Consider the following 14904-nt stretch of genomic DNA (forward strand, 5'->3'; position numbering starts at 1 on the left):
GCAGCACCCGGCTCACCTCCACGCTCTGCTGGGCAGGATTGTTCTCCTTTGCTGCTTCAGGGGACCCTTAAGAGAAGCCCCCCAGGTCCCAGCCACGCTCCTCCAGGCTGGGACAAGGAGCAGGACTTGCCCTTGCTCTGCCTCGCTCCGCTGTCCAGGACAAGCCCCGCTCGCCTTCCCTGCCAGCGAGGACCCCTCGTCCCTCTCGCAGCGTCTCCATTCCCATTTAGCAACAGGTCTTGGCTGGGGGGACTTAGAAAGAAGACTGTGGGTGGCTTTAATGACCACCTGAGCAAGTTCACCTCCTTTTACCTCCGACACGCTCCAACTTACAGACACCGGCGAGTGACATAATGGATTAAAGCAAGGGGCGCGGGGATGCGGGGGAATAAGGTCTCAGGGCTGTGTGGAAACAAAGGGAACTTGGTAGGAGAATAAATATGGTAGTTCAGGCTGGGGTGGGGAGCGTGGGAGTGTGGTAGGTGGAAAAATACAACGTGTAAGGGCTGGGTGTAAAGCAAAGGACGCGTGGGAAGCAGGTAAATATGGTATCTCAGGGCTAGGTGGAAAGCAAAGGGTGCAGGGAGGCAGATAGATACGGTGCTTGCAGCCCTGCCCCTCCCAGCCAGACCCTGGCCCCTGTGACCAGTGGGCTGGGAGCCAGTCTTGCCAGCCAGACAATGGGTACATTTCTGGGCCCAGCTGTGCAGGCTGGAGGCCGGACCTCCTGCTCCAGCCATGCAGGTGCTCCAGGCTCCAGGGCAGGCTCCTCCCTCCAGACCTGGCCCATGATGCCCCCCCAACCCACAATACAACCCCCTTTAAAGGACCTCCGGGCCATGCGCCCCGCCAGCTTGGAGCCCTGGAGGAGCACAGCCTGCAGGGGGGGACGGGGGAGCTCCATGGCCCCGATCCAGCGCCTGTGGCTGGAGGGAGTCACGTGGCTGATCCCTGGGCCACGAAGCTGGCAACGGGGTGGCAGCTGGAGCCCCTGGCACTGCTGGGGCGGCTCAGACCAGGGTCCATGGTAGAATGGGGGGAGGGGACAGGGCTGGTGACCCCTCCCCTGGGGACGGGGCAACACCCCAGGAGCCAAGCTCGGGTCAGAGGTCAGGACCCAGGCACTCGGCTCCAAGCCAGGATCGGGGGGGGGTCCAAGGGCTTTGCTGGGGATCACAAGGCAGAGATTGAGGGGCTTCAGGGGTCAAAATGAGGGTCAGAGATAGCAAACTAGCATCCTGGGGCGGGGCTGGGGGTCAGGGTTAGACTGGCGGGGTCAAGGCTCACAATCCAGCACCCTGGCCGTGTGGGGAGGGGTCAGGGGTCATGAAGCTGCACACGGGGATGGAGCTGGGGGTCAGGGTTCAAACGGGAAGTCAGGGGTCACAAGCCAGAGACCAGGCAAGAAGCTGGGGTCACCGGTCAGGAGGTGGGGCTGGAGTCAGGCCAGGGCTCAGGAGCCAGGGCTCAGGAGCAGCCTCTTCTCCCCCCTCTCCATGGCCCCGACCCACGACGCCCAGCCCCGGCCCACAGCTGGAGGGGGCACGTGCCTGATCCCTGGCCCCCGACCGGGCAGCGGGGCAGTGGCAGGAGGCCCTGGTGCTGCCTGGACCCAGGGGGGGTGGGCTCTAAGGCAGGGGGGGCAATTACTTTGCCTGGAGGGCGGTGTAACGAGTTTTGAGGAGCTGCTGGGGGCTGCAAGGGTAGCCCCGGCCCTTGGCACGTGCCCCCCACCCCCCATTGCCCTGCTGGGCCCTGAAGTCCTGCCCCAACCCTGACCCGTACCACCCGAAGTCCCGCGTCTTGCCCCAGAAGCAGCGGGGGCTGGGGGCGTCTTGGAACCAGGAAAGAAAAATCCTGGGCTAAGACGTCAAACACGTAGCACTGCTGTAGTCCTGAGCAGCGCGGGGAGCGGATGCAGCACGTGCTGGGCGGGGGGTGGGGGGCCGGGATGTGTGGTTGGGGTGTCTGCGTGGGGGCGGTCCCCGGAGTCCCCGAGCCACGCGTGGGGCAGGGACAGGACCGGCCCGAGCAGGCCACGCAGCGCGGCTCCCCGGGCTCCCGCCTTCCCTGCTCGGACACACGTGGGCGGGGCCAGCGCTGCCCCGGGGCCAAGGGCGGCTTCCTAGGGGCTAGGGAATTCCCCGTGGGCGGGGCCGCGGGCTGGTGACGTCACGCCCCGCGGAGCGGGGATTCAGGACCAATGAGAGGGCAGACAGAGCCTGGTGCGGGGTATTAGCCCGCCCCCCAGCTCAGAACGGACCAGCCCCGCCTCAGTGATGGGGAGGGGCTCCTGTGACGGGCAGCCCCGCCCCCGGGGCAGGGATCAGATCAGGCCCCGCCCCCTGTTCCAGATGGGGTGGAGCCAGCCCAGGCCCCACCCCCATGCGCCACGGGGGCGGAGTTCCCCAGTCCCCGCCCCCTGCACAATATGGGGGCGGGGTCCTCTCAAGCCCCGCCCCTCGAGCCGTGTGGGGCGGGGCGGGGCGGGGCCACCTCTGGTTCTTCCCTTTCCTCTCCCTCCCTCCCTTCGACACGAATCTGTGTCCCACAGTGCACTGGGCTGGGAAGGGGCGGGACTTGTAGTCAGGGGTTGGAGTGACCTTGGCAACCGCATCACCCGTGGGGGGTGGAGCGAGAGTGCCCGGATGTTGACCTTAACCGGAAGTGGCTCTGGTAAGGGGCGGGGTCGAGTCCAGCGACTGGAAGTGGCGGCGGCTGTGTGTGGTGGGGGCCCAGTGAGTTTCCATGGCAGCCAGCCCCCCCTTCCCCTTCGCGGCTGTTGGGGGGGGGGGGGGTTCAAGGGTGATGTCATAGGGGTGATGTCACCCTAATGTTTTGGGCAGCTGGAGAGGCCCCAGGTATCCAGGTTGACCAAGGGGGTCTCCCATGGGCGGGTCCCACAATGCCCCCAGCTTCCCACAATGCCCCATGGCTGGCAAGACTTATCCCAAAGCATCATGGGAGACCAGGCCTCCCCCAGCCCCTCCCCCATCCTACTGCCCCCCCCCTTGCTTCTCCCCGCCCTGGGGGCCCCAGGCCTGCCCCCCCCATTGCTCATAGCTCGTTAATAACTTCCTGCCCCCAGATCATCTCCGCCGGTCCCTCCCCCGCTGGAAGATGCTCCTGGCCCTCCGCCTCTGCTGCCGCCTGTCCGCCCCCCGCGCCTTCACCACCTCCTGCCCCCACTGGTGAGTGGCCCCGGGGGCCGCGGACACACGGGGCAACCTGGGTTAACAGGGAAGGGCTGCTGGGAGCCTGTACTCCTTGTCCGTGGGTCTGCTCCTGTTCCGGGATAAGTAGGTGAGACGCAAATGAAACAGGGCTAAAATATCCCAGGAGAAGAGGGGGCTGGTGGACCCAGTCATGAATTGAACCAGCAGGCAATTAAACCAGGATAATGTAGTAACGGTGTAGCAGTGGCATCGACTCACTCCATCCTGGGATAAGGAGAAGACCGATGTCACCGTGATTTGATACCAGAATAAATCGTTCTGAGGTAACTTAGTATCGGCGTAGAGATGATATCTGCTCGCTCCTCTATCCTGGGATAGGGAGGAGACAGATGTAACTTGTACTGGAATAAATTCTCCTGGGGTACTTGACTGTGGCTGTAGCTGTGACATCTGTTCACTCCGCTCCCCTGGGGATTAGAAAAAGTTAGACTAGAATAAATTTTCCCCCCAGGTAACTTAGTTTGGGTGTAGTTGTGACATCTGTTCACTGTATCCTGAGATAAAGAGGAGACAGATGTAAGTGGGATAAATGATGGCAGGTAATTTAGTATCAGTGTAACTGTTCCATCTGTCTGTTGTTGTCCTGGGATAAGCGGATATGATGGAAATAAAACAGATGTTAAATTCAAGCCATTTATCTTAGGATAAGAGGGAACAGGTGTAAATGTTTTGCCAGAATAAATTAAAACATGGTCAATCTGTCCTTTTCTCTATCCTGGAATAAGAGGGCAAACATGGGAGGGGACAGATATAACTACTGATAAATTGAACCAGGAATAAATTAAAGCAGGGTAATTTACTATCAGTGTAGCTCTGTAGTTTATTCCTCTATCCTGGGGTAAAGAGGAAACAGATATAACCATAGTACTGGAATAATTTATCCCAGGATAATTTTGTGTGGGTGTAGCAATGACATCTATTTATGCTCAATCTTGGGATAAGGAGTGGAGAGATGGAACCATTAGACTAGAATAAGTTATCCCAGGGTAACTAGTGTTGGTGTCACTGCCTGCTGTTTGTTTAGGCCCAGAGAGAGAGGTGGATGCGTGTGGCAGCTGTGAATGCGCACACACGCTCAGAACCCAGGTATCCGGGACACACAAACAGAACCCACGCACCTGGGACACACACACGCACACAGAGCCTGGGCGTCTGGGACACATGCGTGTGCAATCCAAGCCCCAGTTATCCAGGATGCACACACATGCGCAGACAAATGGAACGCAGGCATCCCAGATGTATGCTTGTATGTGTGTGTGTCCACACATGTTCCTGTATCCAGGATGTCTGTGTTCCATGTGTCTGCACATGTGTGTGAATCCCAGACACCTGGGGTTTGGATTCCACACACAAGTGTCCCAGATGCCTGGTTGAGCACACGTGCGTGTCCCAGATGCCCGGGTTCTGTGCGTGTTGTGTGCCTGGGTACCTGGGTTCTGTTTGTGTGCCCTGGATACCCAGGTGCTGTGTGCATGTGTACATCCCAGACACTTGGGTCCTGTATCCGGGACACACAAACCCACAACCCAGGTGTCCGGGACACTTGCATACAGAACCCAAGTGCCTGGGACACATCACACAGAACCCAGGTATCTAGGACACACACACGTGCACGCAGAACCCAGGTGTCCGGGACACATGCACGCACACAAAACCCAGGTATGTGTCCATGCATGCATGTCCCAGATACCCAGGTGCTGTGTGCATGCATGTGTCCTGGACACTGGGGTTCTGTGTGTGTGTGTGCATGCTGGATGCAGAACCCAAGCATCTGGGATACACATGCACACAGCACCTGGATATCCGGGACACATGCAAGCAAGAGCCCAGCTGTGCAACACACACGTGCAGACACATGCACGAACCCACATGTCTAGGACACACACCCCTGTAACCCTGCCTCCTCTCCCCTTAGGGCGGGACGGCCGGACCCCCATGCACTGCTGGGCCTAAAGCCGGGGGCGACACAGGAGCAGATCAAGGAGGCCTTCCTGCGCCTGTCCAAGCAGGTGGGGCAGTTGCCATGGCAGTGGGAAATGGGGGTCACAACTGGCCTGTTGGAACATGTGCAGCCCCAAGCGCGGGAGCCCAGATGCCTGGATTCTCTCAAATCTGGGAGGGGAGAAGGGGCTGGAGGCTGAGAGCAGGGGGCCTAGGGGCTCGGACGCCTGGGTTCCATGTCGAGTTATTGCAGGGGAGTCTAACCACAGCATCCAGAGCTGGAGAGAACCAGGCGTCCAAGCTCCCAGCCCCACCTGCTGTAGCCTCCAACCCCCACGCCCCTCCTCCAGCTGGGGAGACCCAGGCGTCTGGGCCCCACTGACCCCTCCCCTCCCCCTCCCCGCAGCTGCACCCTGACACAGACCCCTCCAACCCAGCACTGCACGGCCAGTTCATCCAGCTGCTGGAGGCCTATAGGGCACTGAGCCAGGCCGGGCCCCGCCCCCTTCACCAGGCCTGGACCCCACCACGTCCCCCTCCACCACGCCCAGGCCCTGACCCCTGGCAGGCCCCGCCCCCTTACAGGTAAGGCCCTGGCGTGGCGGTGGTGGGGGGAAAGGGCCCCGGGTACCCCAGGATCAGACCCTCTCTACCCCTGAATGGCCCCTCTGACCCCAGTGTCCTGCCCCCTTTCAGGAGGGAACCCAGGTGTCTGGGCTCCAGCTCTGTCCCCCCAGCCCCCACTCCCCTCCCAGAGCTGGAGAGAACCCAGGCGACTGGGCTCCCAGCTCTGTCCTCTCAAGCCCTCGCTCCCCTCCCCCAACTGGAGGGAGCCCAGGTGTCCAGGCTCACCCTCCTCCTTACCCCAGAGAGAGCCAGCGGTACTGGGAGCAGTTCCGGACGCCTCCCCCTGGCGGCTTCACGGGCTCCGAGGCTGAGCACATCCGGCTCTGGAACCAGCGCATTTTCACCTACTGCATCCTGCTCATACTGGGCGGGATGGCCATCCACTACTTGGCCTACAGGTATTGGGAACACTGGGTAGCTGTGCCTCGGTTTCCCCATCTGTATTGCCCATTGCCAGGACCTCAAGCCTGATACCTGGGTCCCTTCCCATTGGCTGCCTGGCAGCATCCTGCCCATTCCCACCCTCTGTCATCCCAGTATGTCTCAAGTACTGGGAGGGCTGGGCATCTGTGCCTCAGTTTCCCCATCTGGACTGCTCATTGCCCTGGCCTTAAGCCTAATACCTGAGATCCTTTTGCCCTTCTGATTGGCTGCCTGGCAGTGTCCTGCCTACCCCTGTCCTCTGTCATCCCAGCATGCCTCACATACTGGGAGAATTAGGAGGACTGGGCCACTGTGCCTCAGTTTCCCCATCTAGGTTGCTTATTGTCATTGCATCAGGCCTGATAGCTGGGGTTTAATTCCCCTTCCCATTGGCTGCCTGGCAGTATATGTTCACCCCCACACACCCCACTATACCTTGGGAACTAGGAGGACTGGGAGAAAGGGGGTGGGAATAGCCATGCCTCAGTTTCCCCAGCTGGGTTGCCCATCACCACAGCCCCCGGCCCTGGGGGTAGCTGGGGGTCTCGCTGCCAGGGAAGGGAGTTGGGGCTGGAGGGGTTGTACGGAGGGCAGGAGCCTGGATCCCACCTGACCCCGTGCCTGGCACCGCAGGGAGCTGCAGCAGGCCAACAAGAGGTACATGGATGAGAAGGATGAACGCATCTCCAGGATCTACAAGGAGGCCAAGGAGCGTGCCCGGTATGATGGCCCCGCCCCCAAGCACTGGCCCCATCCCACAGCCCCCCCCCCCCCCCTGCAGCAGGGAGAGGAAGGGGTGGGCTCCAGCTGGGGGTCCCCCAGGCATGCACTCTCATCCTAGGCTGCCCACACGTGCATGAGTGTGTCCAAGAGCTGAGGCTGCCATGTGTACGTGTGCTGTAGCATGTTAGAACATGTCCAGGAGCTTGCACTAGCGCGTGTATGAGTGCCATAGGGTGAATGTGCATGCTGGATCTCACGCGTGTGTCCATGTGTGCAGTAGTGTGTTAGAGCGTGTCCAGGAGCATGTGTGTGTGCTTCTGTGCCTCTCCTAATGTATTCAGCCATGTTCAGGAGTTCATTAGCATGTGTACACTTGTGTCCCAGCGTGTTAGAGAACATCCAGGAGCTCACACTCGCATGTGCACTAGCATGTTAGTGTGTGTTCAGGAGCTCACGCAAGCCCAACACATGCTTCCAAAGGGACCAGCCCCCTCCTCGCACCTCTTCACATGCCAGAGTGCACGTGACTGCGCACACACGTGTGCCCCTCCATCTCTCTCTCCTCCTCGCAGGGTCAACGGGCTGCAGAAGCAGCAGGAGCTGCTGGAGCAGAAACACGCGGAGCTGGTGGCCCAGTACCGGCTGCACCACGGCAGGGCACCCCCCTGGGCGTGACACTGCGCACGGCCCCACACGTGTGTCTGTGCTGGGAAATAAAGCCCTGCTGCCAAACCTGAGCCCTGGTGATGGGGGGGGGGGGGCTCCCTGCGCCTGACCCCTCTGGCCACGCCCCCAGTGTCTAGGAGGCAGCGGGTCTTCCCCAGCACCTGAGGTCAGAGGTCAACATGACCCAAATCCCCTTGGGGGGCGGTGACAGGAAGGCCTGGACCCCGCCCCCAGGGAGAAGCCCCACCCCCTTCGCTGGGCAAGCCGTCGTGACTAATGCCGCCCCCGTCACGTGATAGCAGCGGCTTCCCGGAAGCGCCTCGGGGTTGGCGATCACGTGGCGGGGGCGGGACTCTCCCTGGTGACGCCGGCGGCCCGCAGCCAATCGGTTGGCGGCGCGGCGCGGGGCGGCCGGCGCGGAGTGCGGAGCGGAGGTGCGGGGGGGCGATGGGGGGGCCGGAGGGGACCCAGGCGTCGGGGCCGGGGGGGGGCCAGGCGCCCGCGGGGCCGGGGCAGGGGCAGGGCCCGGGGCAGGGGCTGCCGGGGACCCAGGCGTGCGAGGGGGCCCAGGCGCCCGGGGCGGAGGCGGGGCCGGCGCGGCGCGTGCTGGGGGCCGGGGTGTGGGTCTTCCGGGATCGGGCCCCGCCGCGGGATGGGGATGGGGAGCGGGAGCGGGCGGGGCCGGTGTGGGTGCCCCGCGGGGCGGGCCGGGGCCGGGGGCGGCGCGGGGCGTACTAGGGGCAATTACGGGGGCGTCGGGGAAAGGGACCGCCGGGTAGGGGCAGTTAGAAGCACGTGGGGGGGGGTAAGATAGGATCCTCTGGGGGTGCCGGGGGGTAGTTACTGCGGGTTGGGGCAGTTAGGGGCACAGGGGGTAATAACCCCGGGGTAGGGTACTGGGGGGGCAATTACAGGTCTGGCAGGAGTTTATTACTTAGAAGATCACTTTGGGGCTTTTAGAGGTCTGGGGAGAGTAACTGGGGCAGTTGTGGGGCTCAGGGGGGTAATTTCCCCAGGTTGGGGTACTCCCCCCTGCAATTGCCCCAGCCTGGGCTATGCTCTCCCCCAGTGCTCGAATTGCCCTGACCCGGGTCCTCGGGAGATCCCATGGGGAGAGTTAGGGGGCTGAAAGGGGGGATATCCCAGCTTGGGGCAATTAGGGGGGGGTCCCTGATGCCTCCTGTATGCGGGGGCAGGGTGGAGGTGCCCCCACCCCTGGGTCCCACTGTCCTCTGCCATGCGGGGGGCAATCCACCCCCCCTTACTGCCCCTGGGGGGGCAACGGAGCTGCAACGGGCACAGCAGAAGGGTAAGAGGGTGTCAGTGGGCCGCAGGGGGCAGTCTGGGGGTCCCCTTGCTGGGGTGTGGGGCCCTATTCTGGGGTCCCCAGCTTGGGAACGGGGCCCCCAATCCTGCTGTGGGTGTCTGGCAGGTCTGGATCCTGGAGGGGAGATGTCAGAGCCAGGGCAGGCTGGGGGCTCTGACAGTCGTCTCCCCACAGGCTGGCGGCGATGCAGCTGTGGCTGGGCCTGGCGCTGTGGCTGGGAGCACTGGGCCCGCTCCTGGCCCCGGGGTCGGCAGGGGCTGAGGGGCCGCGCAAGCTGCAGATCGGGGTGAAGCGGCGGGTGGAGAACTGTGGCCTGCGCTCCCGCAAGGGCGACGTCCTCACCATGCACTACACGGTGACCGGGGACGGCACTGGAGGGGTTACATGGGAGGGGGCTGGGGGGTCCCCCTGGGCAGGGGCTGGGGGGCACTGGAGGGGTTATGTGGGGTGGGTCCCCCAGGGCAGGGAGGGGGGAGCTGAGTGGTCACCCTGCAGCAGGGGCAGCGGTTGGGGGGCACCTGGGGGACTGTGGGTGGGTCAGGAAGGGCTGGGGGGGGCAAACTGCTCTGGGTGGACAGAGAGGAACCCAGGCATCTGGGTTGGGTGGAGGGGACCCTGGCATCCAGGAGAAGGTGAGAGGAACCCAGGCCTGGCCGAGGGGCACTGGGGATCCAGGGGGGAGGGGCAGGGGGCCTGAGTGAACCCAGGCATCCGGGCAATGGGGTAGGGCGAGGAACCCCGGCACCCAGAGAAGGGGATGTGGTTCTGCCCCCTCCCACCCCACTGACCCCCCCCCACACTTGCCCCCCCCCCAGGGCCGGCTGGAGGACGGGTCCGAGTTTGACAGCAGCCTGGGCCGGGCACAACCCTTTGTCTTCTCCCTGGGCACCGGGCAGGTCATCAAGGGCTGGGACCAGGGGCTGCTCGGGTGAGGGACCCAGGCGTTCGGAGACGGGGTGGGGCCTGGGCACGAGGGTCCAGGCAGTCGGGGACAGTGAGAGGACCCCAGGTGGCAGGGGGCATTGGAGGGGATCCAGGCATCCAGGTAGGGCACAGGGGGACTCGGGTGTCGGGGTTGGGGGGTGAACAGGGCCCAGGCATCCAGGTACAGTGTGAGGGACCCAGGAGTCCTGGCAGGGGTGTAGGGGGGACCCTGGCATCCAGGCCAAGGTGAGAAGAACCCAGGCATGCGGGTGGGGGGGCACAGGTGTTGGGGGACCTGGGTGTGGTGAGGAGCCCAGCTGTTTGGGGGTGGGCAGGTTAGAGGGGGCACTGGTGTCCAGGACAAGGTGAGAGCACCCAGGCCTCAAGGGTTGGGGCATGAAGGACCCAGGCGTACGGGTCACCTGAGAGGGCCCCAGGTATCCAGGATTGGGGGTGGGGGGAACCCAGGTGTCCGGGTGCAGTGTGAGGGACCCCAGTCTCCAGACTGGGGGGGTAATAAGAACCCAGGTGTCCTGGGTTTCGGGACTCCCCAGCTGGAGAGAACCCAGGTGTCTGGGCTCCTGCTGTCAGCCACCCAGGAATGTGGGGGCAGGGACTGGCAGTGCCAGGAGGCCGCCCCAGGGCTGGGGCTGCTTCAGCCTGTTACCCGCTGGTAGGCAACTGGATTGGGAGGGCGGATGACAGGTGTCTGGGGCAAACCGTGTCTCCTCCCTACCCCAGGATGTGTGAAGGTGAGAAGAGGAAGCTGGTGATTCCCTCAGAACTGGGTAAGGGGGGCTGCAGGTCCAGAGTGAGGGGTCCCAGCATGGCTGGGGGGCAGGGGCTGCGGGCTGGGAGTAAGGGGCACCACCAGGGTGGGGGGGTAAGGGGCTGTGGGCTAGGTGTGAGGGGCACTGCAGGGCTAAGGGTGCAGGGACTGTGGGTTGGGAGTGAGGAGTACTGACCGGCAGGGCTGGGGGCACAGGGGCTGTTCCATATTCTCACCCCATCTCTCTCCTGCAGGCTATGGGGACAGGGGCGCACCCCCAAAAATTCCAGGTAAGTCTCATTACCCCCCCCCCCCCATCTCCCTGTCCCGGACTCCTGGGTCACCCCATCTCCTCCCACTGGATCTGTAGTGCTGGTGCCCCTCTCTCCTGGTCAGGGTTGGGGGGCTCCCAGGCCCCCCCCTGACCCCATGCCCCCTCCAGGTGGTGCAACGCTGGTGTTCGAGGTGGAGCTGCTGAAGATTGAGCGGCGCCCGGAGCTGTAGGGGGGGCAAGGGCATCCCCCAAGTGGGGGCAGAGCTGCTGCTGACTGCACCCCAATAAATGGACTGGCCAGACCTGCCCTGAGTGGCTGCCTGAGCTGGGCCGGACACCTGGGTTCTGCGGGGTGGGGGGCAGCACGTGGGTCTGGAGTAAGGGCTGGCACCCCCCCCGGCTCCCTAGGCTGTCCTTTCCCTGCTGCTGGGTGGGGGGGAAGGGAACTGCGGGCTTGATCCTGGTGATGCCACCTCTCCCTGGGCCCTGCTGCTCCGGTTCCAGCCTGGGGCCCCCACCAGAGTCTGCCCTCCCACCCCCAGCTGGAGTCCTACTGCCCTCCCCCAGCTGGACAGGACCCAGGTAACTGGGATCCTGCCCCCCCCCCCCCCCCGCTTCACCCCAACACCAGCTCTTACCCCCCCACCCCTGTCCTCACAGCCCCCCCATCCCTTAATGCGATAGTGCCTACTACCCCCCCACCAAGAACCGGCAGTACCCACTCTCAAAGCACCGTTTATTAAATCCATAGAAAAAAATCCAATGGAACAATTAAAAATAACTCCGCCCACTCCTAAATAATTAAAAAATAATAATTAATTGCCCCTCTCTGGGGCTAACTGCCCCCTGGGGGGGGGGAGGAAGGGCTATTGCTAGGCGCTGGTAGTGATTATCGATGCGGTGGGGGCGGGGTGATGCTGATAGGCCCCACCCCTGGGTTCCTTGGAGCCCTGCCCCTCAAGTTGCCCCGCCCCCACCCCCACCAGCTGGCTGTGGGGGGACGGTGGGGGGGTCACTTCTTCTGGGGGGTGCTGAGCTTCTGCATCCCCCGGATCTTGTCCAGCAGGTCCCCCACGAAGGCCTGGGGGGAGGGGGGGCGGAAGGTTAATGGGTGGGGGGCAGGGAGCCCAGCTGCCCCCCTGCCCTCCGATCTCCCCCAGAGAACCCAGGAGTCTAGGCTAGGCCGGCCAGGCAGCCGGGGCAGCAGAAGCCTGGTGCCCAGAGCTGGAGGCAGCCCAGGCATCCGGGCCCCAACTCCCCCCCCCCAGCCCAAAAATGCCCCCCTCCCTTCCCTTCCTTAGGAACTAGCCCCTCTGGGAGAGAACCCAGGCATCCCGGCTCCCAGGCTGCCCCCAGACAGGTGCAAGGGGGGTGGGGAAGGGGGTGGCAGCTGTTCCACCCCCCCATTGAAGACCGCAACAGCTGCTGAGGCGGGAGTGAGGGGAACCGCATGGGGGGCACTCACCTCCGTGGGCTTGTAGCAGTCCACCAGGATCTCCTGGGGGGAGACAAATGGAGTCAGTGGCACGTCCAGTCCCCCTGCGCCACCCCTCACTCCCAACCCGCAGCCCCTACCTTGACTCGGGCCCCCCGGGCATCGTCGCTGCCCATGTCCAGCAGCTCGTCCACGTCAATCTCCAGCTCGGGGATCTCCTCCTCCTGGGGGGGGGTCACAGTCAAGCAGGGACCCAGCCCCCATGCCTGGGAGAGGCAGACAACCCAGGTGTCTGGGTGCCCCCACCCCCTCCCCAGGTGCAGTGTAGGGGAGCCCCCAGGGTGGGGGTTCAGGGCCCCAGCTCCAGGGGGTCAAGGGGGGCTATGGGGGTCTCTCCAGCTGGGAGGTCTGGGTCAGATTTTGGGGTGCTGGGCTGGATTTGGGGGCTAATCCAGCTTTTGGGGTGCAGGTGGGGCCTGTTGGGGTGCTGGGGGGGCCTGTGGAGCAGGCCAGGTGTGTGGGTGGTGGTCTGGGTACTGGGGGCAATGGAGCATCTGGGAGCACCAAGCCAGGGCTGTAGGACTCCTCGGATTTGGGGGTACTTAGGGGGCTCACTGGTTTTGGGGTCCCCCAGCCAGGTCTAGTGGGCAGGCCAGGCTCCTGGGCTGCAGTTGAGGGATTCCACTAAGGATTGGGGGTCCCTGCCTGGGACTAAAGGGTCTGCCAAGCTTTGGGGTGCAGGGGCAGGTTTGGGGGTCCCCCACCCAGGTCTGGGGAGATCGTCCACCGTTTTGGGGTACCAAGCTGGTCTCAGGGCATGGGTGGGGGGGCACCTGGCTGGGTTTTGGGGGCTCCCCTTGGGTCTAGTTGGGTCGGGGGGCTCCCCCAGGGCTAGGGGGGTCTGCAACTGGGTTTGGGGGTGCAGGCCTAGTCTGGGGGGCCCCCAGGGGCTGAGACAGAGAACTGGATTTAGGGATCCCTTGCTAGGGTCTGTGGCTCCCTGGCCGGATGCGGGGGCTCCCCCAGGGCCTTGAGGTGGTCTAGCGTGTAGGGAGTCCCCAGCTGGGTCTGGTATCCCCCGGGATTTGGGGGTCCCCCAGGGCTTGGGAGTCCCTGCACGGGGCCGGCTCGGGGCACTCCTCTCCGGGTTTGGGGAGGACCCCGGGCGGTTCCGTCCGCGGGCTGGGGCTGGGGTCGGCCCCCGGGCCGGTACCTGGCAGTCGTAGAGCTGCGTGAGCTGCTCCAGGATCCACTCCTCCAGGTGCAGCCGCTTGCGCAGCTCCTTGCGGTCGTACTTGACCGTCACCTTCCCCTGGCGCCGCCCCGGGGCCTCGTCGTCCTCGCCCGGCTCCGCCGCCCCCGGGCCCGGCCCCGCCGCGAAGCACACGCGGGTGCCCCCGGGCCCGGGCCCCGCGCCGGAGCCGGCCGGGCCGCAGTCCGGGCTGCAGGGCGCCGCCATGGGCCGGGGCGGAGCCGCCCGGGGGTCCCGGCGCCGGTCGGGGTCGGGGCGGTGGGAGTGCCCCGCGGGCCGGGCCGAGGTCGCGTCCGACCCGGGGCCACGTGTGCGCGGAGCCTCCGGGCGGGTGCGGCCGGGCCGGGTCGGGTCGCCGCCGGGCAGCGGGGCGAGCGGAGCTCCCGGCGGGGCGGGGCGGGGCGGGCCCGGGCGCCACGTGGGACCGGAGCGGGTCGGGACCGGCGCCACGTGCGGTGCGGCCGGGCCGAGCTGCAGGTCCCCGGGCCGGGCCGGACCGGGAGCTGCGGAGGTGGCGCTGGCGGCCCGGGCGCTCCCCGCGGCCCCGATCCGGTGTCGCTCCGGTTCGGCTCCGCCGAGCTCTTTGTCCCGCTGCCGCCGCCGCCTCCCCACGCCGCCCCGCCCCCTTAAAGGGGCCGGGCGGTCGCTCCCCTGCCCGGGAAGGGATCGAGTTACCCCTGCCCAGTCTGTCCGCCCCCCCGGGCTACGTCCGTCCGTCAGCTCCCGGGCGGACCCGGCTGGCCCCGTCCCGGGAAAACAGGGCGGGCAGCGGGACCCGAGGCCACGAGCAGGGGCGCAAAGGGGGAAGGGTGCGGCCCCTTTAAGGGGGGGGGCTCGGGGACCACGTGGCCGCGGGGGACAGCGGTGATTGAGGGCGTGCAGCTGCGATCCCCCCCACAAGGGCACCCGGACTACGGGGTCCTCGCCCCGCCACGTGCGGGCCTCCCTCGCTCCCGGGGTGTTGGCGGGGCGGGGCCGGAGGTCACCCCCCCCGCCCCACACACACACACTCTCTCTCTCTCTCTCCCCCCCCGGGGCGGGGGCACAAGGACCCCGAAGGTGGGGCTCGGACGTGGGGGCACCCCGCGGGCCGCGCAGGGACCCCGGCGCCCAAGGCCCCCCACCCCGGGAGAGGGGGAGCCTAACCACGTGACGTGTCCCCCCAAGAACTGGGGTTTATGCCCCACCTACAGGAAGTGGAAGTCACGCCCACCTCCTTAAAGGGACAGTGCCTGCCTTTTAAACCCCGCCTTCTTAAAGGGCCCCCTTTCCCCGCCTCGCCCAGGGCCCGCGACCCCACAGTCTCT

The 14904-nt window shown here is 65.1% G+C and overlaps 3 protein-coding genes across 5 annotated transcripts; 2 read left to right on the top strand and 1 right to left on the bottom strand.

The window, feature by feature from the left end:
- The first annotated feature begins 2593 nt into the window (after positions 1 to 2593).
- DNAJC4 (DnaJ heat shock protein family (Hsp40) member C4) lies at positions 2594 to 7682 on the top strand. Of its 2 annotated transcripts, none has more exons than XM_014597417.3 (7): positions 2594 to 2676; positions 3089 to 3191; positions 5152 to 5245; positions 5584 to 5762; positions 6047 to 6202; positions 6861 to 6947; positions 7523 to 7682. In XM_014597417.3, exons 1-7 carry the CDS (start codon positions 2649 to 2651, stop codon positions 7623 to 7625), a joined length of 750 nt encoding a protein of 249 aa, XP_014452903.1. In that variant the 5' UTR covers positions 2594 to 2648; the 3' UTR covers positions 7626 to 7682. The 2 variants fall into 2 exon arrangements, with proteins under 2 accessions (XP_014452903.1, XP_014452904.1); XM_014597418.3 differs by having other exon boundaries at positions 2649 to 2738.
- A 55-nt stretch (positions 7683 to 7737) lies between these two features.
- FKBP2 (FKBP prolyl isomerase 2) lies at positions 7738 to 11212 on the top strand. 2 transcript variants are annotated; one of them, XM_059718553.1, is made up of 6 exons: positions 7738 to 8050; positions 9118 to 9298; positions 9759 to 9871; positions 10609 to 10655; positions 10891 to 10926; positions 11079 to 11212. In XM_059718553.1, the coding sequence occupies exons 1-6, from the start codon at positions 7893 to 7895 to the stop codon at positions 11138 to 11140; spliced, it is 597 nt and encodes a 198-aa protein (XP_059574536.1). In that variant the 5' UTR covers positions 7738 to 7892; the 3' UTR covers positions 11141 to 11212. The 2 variants fall into 2 exon arrangements, with proteins under 2 accessions (XP_059574536.1, XP_059574537.1); XM_059718554.1 differs by lacking the exon at positions 7738 to 8050 and adding an exon at positions 8785 to 8925.
- A 417-nt stretch (positions 11213 to 11629) lies between these two features.
- PPP1R14B (protein phosphatase 1 regulatory inhibitor subunit 14B) lies at positions 11630 to 14154 on the bottom strand. Its single transcript, XM_014597412.2, has 4 exons — positions 13559 to 14154; positions 12486 to 12569; positions 12376 to 12408; positions 11630 to 11991 (listed from the first exon to the last, which is right to left on the bottom strand). Exons 1-4 carry the CDS (start codon positions 13802 to 13804, stop codon positions 11923 to 11925), a joined length of 432 nt encoding a protein of 143 aa, XP_014452898.2. The 5' UTR covers positions 13805 to 14154; the 3' UTR covers positions 11630 to 11922.
- Positions 14155 to 14904: the final 750 nt, after the last annotated feature.

This window comes from Alligator mississippiensis, chromosome 15 (genome assembly GCF_030867095.1).
Source record: "Alligator mississippiensis isolate rAllMis1 chromosome 15, rAllMis1, whole genome shotgun sequence".
Lineage (NCBI taxonomy): Eukaryota > Metazoa > Chordata > Crocodylia > Alligatoridae > Alligator > Alligator mississippiensis.

Bases quoted from the DNA above. Each gene is read 5' to 3' on its own strand.
- DNAJC4 (XM_014597417.3), top strand. From the start codon at position 2,649: ATGTTGACCTTAACCGGAAGTGGCTCTG. The intron at 2,677-3,088 runs GTAAGGGGCGGG...TCCTGCCCCCAG, and splicing joins CTTAACCGGAAGTGGCTCTG to ATCATCTCCGCCGGTCCCTC. The intron at 5,763-6,046 runs GTAAGGCCCTGG...TCCTTACCCCAG, and splicing joins CAGGCCCCGCCCCCTTACAG to AGAGAGCCAGCGGTACTGGG.
- FKBP2 (XM_059718553.1), top strand. From the start codon at position 7,893: ATGCCGCCCCCGTCACGTGATAGCAGCGGCTTCCCGGAAGCGCCTCGG. The intron at 9,299-9,758 runs GTGACCGGGGAC...CCCCCCCCCCAG, and splicing joins TCCTCACCATGCACTACACG to GGCCGGCTGGAGGACGGGTC. The intron at 10,656-10,890 runs GTAAGGGGGGCT...TCTCTCCTGCAG, and splicing joins GGTGATTCCCTCAGAACTGG to GCTATGGGGACAGGGGCGCA.
- PPP1R14B (XM_014597412.2), bottom strand. From the start codon at position 13,804: ATGGCGGCGCCCTGCAGCCCGGACTGCGGCCCGGCCGGCTCCGGCGCG. The intron at 12,570-13,558 runs GTACCGGCCCGG...ACCCCCCCCCAG, and splicing joins CGCAGCTCTACGACTGCCAG to GAGGAGGAGATCCCCGAGCT. The intron at 11,992-12,375 runs GTGAGTGCCCCC...CCCTCCCCCCAG, and splicing joins ACTGCTACAAGCCCACGGAG to GCCTTCGTGGGGGACCTGCT.